Below are 12054 nucleotides of genomic sequence, written 5' to 3'. Positions count from 1 at the left end.
TGAAGTGATGGTCAAAAAGGAGGGCAAGTTTGGCATTATGTGCAGACAGTACAGGGACAAATAGGTAACTCAGAGCCGCATTCAATTCTTACTCAGAATAAGAGGTCCTTTATAAGGTTAATTTTTTGTGTGTGCACACCACAAACCAAAGTTTCTAACATTTTATAAAAAAAATTTATTTTAAAAATCATAGTTTTTGATCGGACGGCCAGCACGACCTTCACATAATCCAACGATACGTAAAAGAAGTGATATAAAATTGAGGGTTGAAGCCATTTTTATCATTTCTCATCCTTTTTCCCTATCATCACTTCTGTAATTTCTTTTCTTTTTTTACTCTCTCTCTCTCTCTCTCTCTCTCTCTCTCCTTTTCGAAAATTTACACATTTTATTTTTCCGAGTCTTCTTCTATTGGGATCGTGAAACTTGAAGATCGGATCAAGAGCTCTCTCGCACTTGAACCCTAGACTGTAGAGTCTTCTCTCTCTCTCCGGTCTCCATTTCCAAATAGTTCCTTTCCATCTCTTCCTTCCCACAAACGTCGACGTTTCGGTTCGTGGAGTCTTATGTTTTATCACAGCTGTGGCATGGACTTGCTAGGAACCGAGAGAGAGGGGGAAAGAACGAAAGGTCCATCACTTTGATCGGACAGAGTTTAAGGAAAAATCAATATAAGGTAAATACAATCCGAGGTGAGATTCTGGTATTTTCTATGTTTGTTTTTACACGCTTTGGTTTTTTAAGGAATCCGAGATAAGATATGCTAAACCAAATCAAAAAATATACTATTACTGTTTGGATACGGGGATAACAAGGACTCTTTGCTTAAGAGTTCAAAGATTTTTTGTGATTTGGTTTTTGAAATTTGATTTTTTTTTTCAAAACGGATCTAGAAATATCTTAATACCCCACAAATTTCCTTACATTTTGAGACGGTGTAGTTTTTTTTTTAGCGGAGAGAGAGAGAAAGCGATGAGAGCTTGTTCATAACGCGATTCCTATAGGGATTTACGAATACATTTCTGGTAATTTACACAGATTAGTTCTCGTTTCATTGTTTTCTGTTCCACTGTCGCTCTCTCTTCTCTTTTTAGTGGTGTAGTTTTGAAGTTGACAAGTATCGGCAACCTTTTTGCCGGGTCAGGATTTAAACGATTCGTTTCGTATCTTCTTTGTTTTTTTTGGTTGTTCTTACACCATGACTATGAGGAGATTTGTTATTCTTTCTTCTTCTTCTCCCTTTTTGCTTTTACTGCAAGACACTGTTCGAAATATCTGTATCGTCTTTGACTCATCATGTCGGGTTGGATTTGTTTTTTATTTATATTTAGGCTTTGATTATGAGATGCTTTTAATGACCATTTTTAATCCGTACATGAAGCTTCCCTGAACCCCCTCTCTTCTCTTTTGTTTTTTCCATTTATCTCCGTGATCCCTCATTTCAATGGCTTCCTCTTTATTATTAAATTTAAACAAAAACACACAGACCCAGGCTTTCTCTCTCTAACCATCGCTTTCTCTCTCTAGGTTACTAATATTATTCTGAAGAAGTCAATTTGTCCTTTTCTCTAACAAATATGTATACTAGTAATAATTTTCTATCTTGTTGATTTTTTTTTTTTTTTTTTTTTGCTTTGCTTTGCTTTCAGAGAAATGTCATCATCGAACTCTCCGTGCGCAGCATGCAAATTCTTGAGGCGAAAGTGCACGCAAGAATGCGTGTTCGCACCGTATTTCCCACCGGACCAGCCTCAAAAGTTTGCCAATGTCCACAAGGTTTTCGGAGCGAGCAACGTGGCCAAGCTTCTCAACGAACTCAATGCTGCCCAGCGAGAAGACGCGGTGAACTCCTTGGCCTACGAGGCGGAGGCTCGCTTGCGAGACCCGGTGTATGGCTGTGTGGGTCTAATTTCCATTCTTCAACACAGGCTGAAGCAAGTCCAGACTGATCTCTACAATGCCAAGAAAGAACTTGCCGCATACATTGGACCTCAGGCCATGCTACCTATTCTCCAACCTCCCGGCTTTATCCCACAGCAACATCACCCGGGCAATCCTTCCTCTTCCGGCATGGCCTTACCTTACAACATGTCGCCGGCGATGATGGGGATTCCCACCGGTGGTGCTACACATAGCGGCCAAATGATGATTCGCGAGACCCAACAGCAACAGCAGCAACAGCAACAGCACCACCAGCATCAGATTTTCGAGGCGCAACAATTGGCCGCGGCGGTAGCTGCCAGAGAGCAACATGAGATTTACCGGAATTACGAGCAGCAGCAACAACCAGAGCTTGTGAGGTTCAATAGCGGGTTCGACCCGGCTGGTGCAGGTTCGGTCACTGCGAGTGGGTACAATCAGATGAATGCTGCGGCCATGTCACCTTCTTTGGCTCTGGGAACCTATGAAACCCCTTATCAGATTCAAACACAGCAAGGAGCGGAACATCACCACCCTCACCATCAGCTTCAGGCACAGCTCTTGCTTCAACCACAACAGACACAAGCACAGCAACAAGGCCAGCAAACCCAGCCGCAGCAACCTAAGTCAGAAAGCGAGGAGGGTAGGAGTGTTGGTCCGTCTTGTTGATGCTTCTTTTTTGTAGCACCCTAACCTTCCCGCTTTTTCATCCAACCAGTTTTCATTCTAAGGTATGTATTTTCTTTCTTTCTTTTTTCTTTTCTTTTTGATTTTTCTCTCTCCTTTTAATTGAATATTCTTATGCCTGAGTAAATGAGGTTTTCTGAGTAGCATATGCTGTGCATTTATGAATAGATTTGATCCTTTATGTGTAATATAGCTTGGTTTTTTCATAAATGGGGCAAAGCTTGTTTGGTGGCAGTGAAAAGCCCAAAATACTCTTTATTGCATAGAGCAGAAGGGTTGGGTAAAGGAATTATTGTCGTTTCGCTACCAGGGATGTCCCCTCATCAATGATCAGTAGCTCCCATCTAAAGTTACTGGCTATCCTATCAGCCTCAAATTTTGTTTCCTCACTCTTTTTTCCCCCGATTTTTGTTTTTTTTTTGTTGGGAGTGTTTGAGCATCTTTATTTCAGTTTTACTGATAATCTTGTTGCCCTCATCTGTTGCTAACAAAAGAAATGAGGTGCCGTGTGATGTGATGTTTTTCTTTGGGTTAACATAGGTACATTAGTGGCGTGTCTTAAATTGATTTTTCCTATCTTTTGTATCAACCATGGGACAAAGAATAAGGTAGCTACAAATACAATTCATGATATTGACAAGTTTTGTGCACCCACGTGTCGTATGAAAAAAAGTACCCTTATTGTATTATTTTGCACCCACCTAACAATGCCCAATTAAGTTTCATATACCATTTAACTTACTTCACACTCTTCTAAAAGTTATTACGTCTTTTAAGTAGAGTCTGCAGTGTACTTTTGTGTTAAAACTTTTTTCTTTTTTCTTTATATGTATTTGTTTCTCAAACACACTATATAGTTGTTGAGCATATTTAACATTAAGATGATGTATGGTACAACAGATATATGTAATTACCCTCTCCCATAAAGATTGGTGTCATGCTTATAAATCTGTCTCTATGTAAGAGGACAATTATATTTACCATATCATTTCTCATTAGTACGAGCTAGGTTCCGAGTTTGAATTTTTGGGGTGATAGCATCATAATAATTGACTTTAAAGACTATTTATTATCTCCTACTATTTATTGCATCTATGACTCAATTCCGTTTAGACTTTATAAGACATTGATTCCTTGATAAATAGATTTTTTTTTTTTTTAAATTCAGAAAAGATAAGTTCATATCATCTTTAATGGAAAATGATATTTCAATGTGGATGGTTAGATACAAACTCTAGTCTCGTTTATATGGGTTGCCTTTTGGTCAATTAAATCATATAATTTTTTAGTTGCTCAGAGAAATGTGCACGGTTTGTTATTTTATAAATTTTATTTGTGCCAGTAGTTCACTCTATTGTGAATTGTAGAAATCAATACACCTTAGGCTTTTCCACCTGCAACATTTTGGGATCTGGTCATTGATTTAAGGACATTTTGGCGTACGACTAGCCCTATTTCTTGTGAGATGATATATAGAAACTAAGAAATTTTGTGACCTGATAGTAAAGTATATTGGATGACTTTACTTATGTTTTTTACACTAGTTTATTGCCCTTCCGTATGTTTTTCTAAAAACCATTTTACTACATGAATTTAGTTTTGTTTGAACTTTTAATTTTTTTGATTTTTAGATATTGAAAATTTGATGCTTGTATAAACATTTTCTAATACTTTTTTCACTTCTATTTTTCTCCCTTTCTGTGCAGCTCGTATCTGCCGCATACAAGAAAAAAGAGGTTAACATCTGGGGATCCTAAGGCTGCAATTTTTTTTTGGGTTCGAAGAAGACTTTCTTGGGGATACATTTAAAAATGTATATCCTGCATTAATCATTGAGTGCAGTCTTTTTTATTTTGATCGATCGGGTTAGCGATGGCTCATCCTTATAAACATGTAAATCAGAATCTGGAAAGCATTTTAAAATCCTTTGCTACTCTTCAGTTTTTTTGCATTTTCCAACTTACTTTGTTACTACAATTACAAATAACAATTTTTTCATAGCTGTAGTAGTAGTAGTAGTTGTAGATTTGTGTCTTTCGTAATTCGTATTATGTTGATGCAGAATGATAATACATTTTGGTGCACAAGACTTTCGTGTTGTATGGATAGTGATATCTCTATAAAGAATGCATGGTCCTACTTCAAAAAGATTTTGGCAGTATTCTGACCAAGGCATGCGGGTCAATTATTGTGTTTATAATTGAATTTATCATATTCAATGTCTCTATTGTTGACATGCTAAACTATCAGATTTGGTCGCCATACAGAAGCTCTAAATTTAATTCTTATGTATATGCATAACAATTTCAATGAGATTTAAAGCAAAGATAATGACATAATGTCAATATTACTATTACAAGTTACAAAAGCCCAACTGCTCCAATCCTCAGGTACTCTGCCTTTTAGGATTCGGTTTAAACGAGCCAGACTAAAGGAATAAGCATATTTTGTCGTTTAGGAAGTTCTCGATTTGAATGAAATGCAAACATGAACAAAAAAGAATACAATGTTGCATTGCAGTCCCATCTGGAAGAAACAACTGTAGTAATGTCAGGGGGTCAGAGGAGAGAGCTGAGGCCAGATAACCATTGGTTGTCATCACATGGATTATATTTCAAAAGTGGGAAAACCTAAGCTCTTTCTTATTTCTATTTCATTGCCTAGCTTGCCAAACCTTCTTTCACTCTTTCTCTATTCTTTGTTGGTTGTTAAGAAGACTTTAATTAATAAAGAAAAAAGAAATACAATCTAAGGTCAACATGTTCAACCTATAATTTTTGTTTATTTAAGCTAGTTTACTGTACCAGCATGTGCACCCTTAGTTTTTTGTTTACTTGGAACTTTATTATTATAATGATTGTTGAGGATCTACACCTGCCCAAAAGAATTTAAAGAAATGAAGATAAGGACAATCGCACCATAAAATAATTGTCATATTTGTACTAGCAGGGTGACAATCCATACGGGTTTTCCAATTAGATTTATTTTCTGACTGTTGAACAAGATTATAAAACTCATATGAGAGCCATGTTAACTGATCGATCATTTGGCTGATATAAATTCTTTCCTATAGTATTTAAATATTGGGATTTCGTGTTCCAGCTAATTGATTGCGTGAAATGGTTTGTTCACATTTTGCTTTCTTAGGCTATGTTTGTTTAGTTGGAAATTCTTGTGGGAAGATAATTTTTGCATTTTTTAGTATTTTTTAGCATCAGAAAAATTGAGTCAAAGAAAAATTATATTTTGTAACAATAAACTATGACTTATTTTTTAGAAATTTTTTTTCACTAAATTTTATTGGGAAACAATACTATAAGGACTGGATTTGGTTCCTAACCCAAATGATGGATGGATTTAGGTCCAAAAAGCCTAAAACAATGAATTTGTAAAAAGTAAGTTGGAGAACTGGACTTAAATGAGTTGGATGACAAATAAAGTGGATTCAAATGACAAGAACGGAAAGATAGATTGATTTAAACTAAAGAAAATCGTCCTCGACACAGTCCGAGGAGATCAGTTCTTATATATTTCTCTTAAGTTTGATTACAAGTTTGTTTCCTGATTGCTACAGTATTTCTCTCTTGATTTCTCGATCTCTTTCTCTCATTGCCTCCTTCTTCTTTTATACTCTCTCCACCTTTTGTCTGCACCCTCCATATGCGGGCCAGATGGTTGGTGTTGATACTTGTTCCATCAGCACCTTCCTAAAGTTTTTATGTAGTAGTTATAAGGTTGAAAATCACTGTTCAGGTATCACCTTCACATTAATGCAGTCAGAAGATTAGCTGCAGAGCATTTAATGTGGTAGTAGCAGTTTTCTCCTTAGATATTTTAAGACTCCCCTTGTCCTATGTTTCTGTAATTTTTATCCGTACCAATAGAATTTCCTAGAACTTTCCTCTTGACAGCAGACCATTTCTTCGGACCTCGGCTTTGGTCAGCCGAGGAGGCATTCATCCTCGGCCCATCCTCCTGGGCCTTTATGACCAAAACTAACTTTTTCTTTCACTAACATAGACTCCCTTGACAATATTTATTTCTCCTTGGACGACCTTTCATCCTCGAATTGGGCTCTAGGCCCAATATATACAAAGATAAAGAGCTTCTCGGCCCAATACCCCTACAAATACTATCTCATTGCAAATTAAATAATATTGGAAATTAGGATATCATTTTCCAACATATTTAAGGTTGCTATTAAATATAGGAAAATGAGATAGTTTTATAGAAAATATTTTTTGCAAAATGATTCATTTTCTAGATTTTAACATCGAAACAAACAGAGGTATTCTATCATTTAACAAATAAAAATCATCTATTCTAATAATATTTATACTTCATTTTATATTACACAAATCACAATCTTTCATACGCCTATTGCCCCCCTTCAACCTGAATTAATTTTTTTTTTAAATTTATAAACAACCTAAAATAGAAGAAGATCCCCAAAATATAATATATTATATCTATTTGTCTTATATTGTTGCAAAAACAAATATTGTAATAAAAAAGTAAGCCTCTCGCTTAGAATTTTAAAAAAAAATTAATAAATTTTAATTAAAGCCCAAAAAATTAAAAAAATTATAATTTTTTCTAATATTGAATATTTTATTAATAAGTTTTACTATGTTTGCAGAAGTTTAAAAGTGTAAAAAATTTTAATCTCCCAAAAATGTTAATCTTCCTTTCTCTCTCTCTATCAAAATTAAATTAGAATTAATAATTTTTAAGACAAATTCATTATTGAAATCCATTATTTAATAACTAAAGTCTAACATTGCCAAGAGAAATAATAATAATAATCTAAAATATGATATTTATTTTGATAATGATTGTTTCAATATTTTTATAATTAAAAGTTTTAAAATACATTTTATAAATATATTAAAATAGTATTAATATATTAAATTATATAAAGTTTAGATTCTTTTTCCTAATTTATGTATCATATTAAATAATTATATATTTTACATTTGCATTAGGCTCCAAAATGTGTTGAGTGGGCCTTAGACTAGGTCCTATTTTTGCGGACTATGAATTTGTGCGAGAATTGAAAAGACTTGTTTGAAACTAAATTTAGGTATATAATAGAAATAACATCATTTATAATTTACAAATTTTCAAAACTTTTTATTTTATATTTAAAATTCTCTATGCTTATGAAAAATCTTCATAACAATGTAACCATATTTTGCATGAAATACATTTAACATGTCAATATCATAGTTAATATTTCATGATTTTGGCATGATCATAATGCTGTTAATACAAAGAGAGCAATTCAATCAAGGCTAGTTGTTAAAAAATACAAATATCAAATTAATAATTTTGCAAAGAAGTGTTCAATGAGTACTTGGGATATTGGAAGAAACTAATATCTCTTCATAAAATGCTTCACTTTAAAACCAGCCCTACTTTTTGCAAGAAGTTTCTCCTCTTGAAGTCTTCATTTAAGAGTTATCTCTTTTACTCAAATGGAACCCTTTACTAATATACCATATATATACATGTTCAACAATTTTCTTTAATAAATTACATTTGCTTTGGGTAATGCAGAATATTGTTTGCTTTGAGTACTAGAACCTCACAATTTTGTTTTCCTCCAAAGCACACAACAGTAGAAGAAAAGACTTCTAAACATTGAAATGAGATCTCCTCCATGTGCTTCTCCAGACGATGTATGATTTCATAAATTGCACTTCACCTCATTGCATGCACGTGAACTACACATCTTGGCCTTTTGGGCCACTACAATTATATATATGAAAAACCAAATCCAACCATTTTTGGAATATTTAAGATCCTGATTAGTCAATAACTCATTCTTGATTGAAGTAATAAGGATCTTTTAATTTTCCAAAAAATTGTTGGGTTTGGTTTTTCATTTTTCCATTCTTAATCAAATTGGAACTTGTCACATATCATTATTAGTCAATATCACCCTAAATTTATTGAGAATTTTACTATATGTAAATGTTATATGCTTTAATAAAGGGACATGTTACATGATTTTGTACATCACCATGATCCAACTTTTATAATATATTAGTTAAAAACATGTGCGCTGCACATTTTTATCATAATCTTATAAAATATATATTTTATTTGAAAAACAATAACAAAATAAATAATTATTATAAAGAAATGAATAATGAGTTTTTAATTGCTATGCCACATGGTCCATGAATGCATCAAAAATTGAGCTATTGTTGAGCTACTGCTTCATATGTATCAGAGTTTGTATCTTTGTTTGTAATTTCTGCTAATGGTGAAGCCAAATCAAAACATGTGCATGGGGCAATCCTCTTTTTAAGAATTCAATAGTGAAGAAAACTATATAAAACAAACAATGTATTTTTAATTATTTGTAAATAACAATATTAATTGTAATAATTTTTTTATATAATTACTATAATTAACATGTAATCATGCAAAAATTGTCATTTTGAAATTTGTAGGCTTTTTATTTGATAATATTTAGTTTTTCATCATACCTTAAGGCTGCAATAATTCTCCCAAACTACTAACCTTGTACAATGTCTTTTATCAATTGATCAAATTGATATTAGGTATGTCTTCAGAGTTTTTGCTAGGTATTTCATGTCTTTGCAAATTTGCAACAGCATTAGCATCCTAGTTTCTTGAAGTATTCAACAAATTTATTATAAAATAAATGTACACAATTGAAGTAGATTGATACAAATTGATTATGTAAAATAAATGTATGACTATATTGGTTTCCATCAATTGTTCATTACTTATAGGATCTGTTACTCTTTCTCTTTTATTGGCCGAATCTATAGATCTTAATAGTCGTAAATTCATAATGGATTTTTGTTTAAATCTTGCAAATGATTATAAAATACACAACCAAATTAATAGTATGCATATTTGAAAGACAAATCAAGTGCATGTATAGTGTAAAAAAATACTTGCCTGTGGTAGGGGTGGTGATGTCTTCCATGTCAAACCGCTTCTTGGAGAGGGAGTGACAAAGTTTTTTATTTTTTTATTTATTTTTTTTTCAAACAGAGAGAGATTTAGTTTGAAAAAGAAATCAATATATAATAGCTAAAACTGTAATATTTAAAAGTGCTATTTAACCACTGTACACCCTTGGTACGATGGTCACTCCACAAGTATAAGTGCTTGTGGGGTGTAAGGGCAAGAACTGAGGTTCAAATATTCAGGAGGGAGTTTTATACGGATATACACTTAGATTAGATTAAAGTAAAATTTCTATATGATGTGGATAGTGTTTCAACTATAATCAAATTATCTTCTCCTTTTTTGTCTTTTGTTTTGTTTTTGTTTTTTTTTTTTATATATATTTTTATATTTATGCATATTCTCCTTTTTGTTTAGGTATCTTAGGCTTTATCAAATTAGTTTTGTTGATCCTTGTAATTCATTTTAATTAGAAGTTTCTGTATTCATGCTTTATCTAATTAGTTTTGGAAGTGGTATTTGATACGGATTAGTGATCAAATTCAAGTAGGATATAGTGATATACATAGGGCTTAATATTTATTTATTTTTGTTTTTGTTTTTATCTATAAATTTCTTGCAATTTGGGGCAGCCAACCTTTTTTTAAAATTAAGATTTTTTTTTTCAACTTAAACGTGTACTATGTTGCTGGTTTTTTTTTTTTTTTTTTTTTAATTAAGATTTTTATTATAAAATATTAGATGAAGAATTTGGATTGTAATCAAATTATGATTTTTATCAACTTAGAAATTATAGGAGAAGTTAAAATCATATAAACGTGTATCAGTTTTTTTTTTTTTTTAATAAAAGATTAGATGAAGAATTTGGATTGTAATCAAATTATGATTTTTATTAACTTAGATATTATAGGAGAAGAAAAATTATATCTATTTTTAAAAAGAATTTTCTACAATTTTTTACAATTTAATGAAGTTACTTGGTGCAACCATGATTTCTAAACCTAACTTTTATTATATAGTATATGATATGATATGATATAAAATATATAGATAAATAATTAGATATTTTCAATTCATAGTAGTACCCATGAATTGCTTTGTATGAAGTGCACAATTTTCATTGTTAAATTATTTATAATTGAGATTAAAATAAAAGCATAAAATAATGCAACATTATATATATAAATATGTTTTTTTGTTGACTTATATATACTTTTTTTTATTATTATTTATTTACTTTATTAGTTTAAATAACTTTTTTTTTTAGAAACATTAGTTTAAATAACTTAAACTAAACACATAACAAATATCCAAAAAAAATTAACAAATAAACTGACATTAATAAAATTCGCATGGTTAAAAGCTACTAAAGAAGTAAATATACTCTTTTCTTAAACAAATATGGATGAAATATACGCTTTTCTTAAACAAATATGGATGAAATATATACATTTCTTAAACAAATACTATCAACTACTAATAAAGAAGTAAATAAATAGATCTTGGGTAAATGCAAATAACTAAATAGTACGTATTGTTATCTGGGTTATCATTGTTACGAGTTTTTATTTTTTATTTTTATTTTATAATAAAATATGATAAGCGTTATACCAAAAAACCAAAAAAAGAAAGGTTAACTTGAATATAACATAAACCCTTTTATTCTTTTAGGCTAGGTGAGTTGTCACTTGTCAAGATTAAGCTACGACTTTTTTTTTATATATTTTTTATAATGAATATTAGGCTACGAGGCCTAAGAGATTTTTTTTGGGAAGCCTACGAAGCCTTAGAGATAAGGGAAGAAAGAGTTTTATTTGTGTACACTGCATGGGTATGTTGAAAAGCATATGGGGCTTAGCTGAGATTGAAACCAAAACGGTAGGATCCTCTCCATATCAATTTTAAACGGAGAGATCCTATGAGAATTATCTTTTATCTTTTTCTCATTCTTCTATAGGCATACTTACCGAGAAACTGAGAAATGATATATCCACAATATTTTCACAACTTTTTTATAACAAATCCTAAGTGGTAAGTTGTTACTGATTATTATTGTTGAGGAAAAAAAAGTAATCTTAGTGTTAAGTTCAAATTTGAACCAATAACAACTAACCACTTATAATTTGTTGTGAAAAATGTTATAAAAATATTGTAGACGTAGCATCTCTCAAACGCTACGCATCATTTAAAATTTTAAATAACATGGCAACGCATCATTTAAAATTTTAAATAACATTGCAGTTTTTACGCTTGTTAAATCCAAGAGGAAAAAGATTTTTATGAAGAAATGAAAGAAATAGAGCGGACTTAAAAATAAAGAGGATATCGAAGTGCATTGTATGTTTCTCCTGAAACAGTCCTTACCGGTTCTGTTATGATACGTATCTCTCTCTATTTATTCTAAAATTTACACATGTTATTTTTCCCAGTCTTCTTCTGTTGGGATCGTGAATCTCAAAAATCGGATCAAATGCTCTCTCTCACTTGAACACTACT

The 12054-nt window shown here is 31.7% G+C and overlaps 1 protein-coding gene across 2 annotated transcripts; it reads left to right on the top strand.

Annotated features, from left to right (window-relative positions):
- The first annotated feature begins 301 nt into the window (after positions 1–301).
- Positions 302–4765, top strand: LOC126732700 (LOB domain-containing protein 36-like). 2 transcript variants are annotated; one of them, XM_050435687.1, is made up of 3 exons: positions 302–676; positions 1650–2651; positions 4314–4765. In XM_050435687.1, the coding sequence occupies exon 2, from the start codon at positions 1654–1656 to the stop codon at positions 2587–2589; it is 936 nt and encodes a 311-aa protein (XP_050291644.1). In that variant the 5' UTR covers positions 302–676; positions 1650–1653; the 3' UTR covers positions 2590–2651; positions 4314–4765. The 2 variants fall into 2 exon arrangements, with proteins under 2 accessions (XP_050291644.1, XP_050291643.1); XM_050435686.1 differs by having other exon boundaries at positions 302–692.
- The last annotated feature ends 7289 nt before the right edge of the window (positions 4766–12054 follow it).

This window comes from Quercus robur, chromosome 6, assembly GCF_932294415.1.
Source record: "Quercus robur chromosome 6, dhQueRobu3.1, whole genome shotgun sequence".
Classification (NCBI taxonomy): Eukaryota; Viridiplantae; Streptophyta; class Magnoliopsida; order Fagales; family Fagaceae; genus Quercus; species Quercus robur.
This window is presented reverse-complemented; position numbering and strand designations above follow the sequence as displayed.

Bases quoted from the DNA above. Each gene is read 5' to 3' on its own strand.
- LOC126732700 (XM_050435687.1), top strand. From the start codon at position 1,654: ATGTCATCATCGAACTCTCCGTGCGCAGCATGCAAATTCTTGAGGCGA.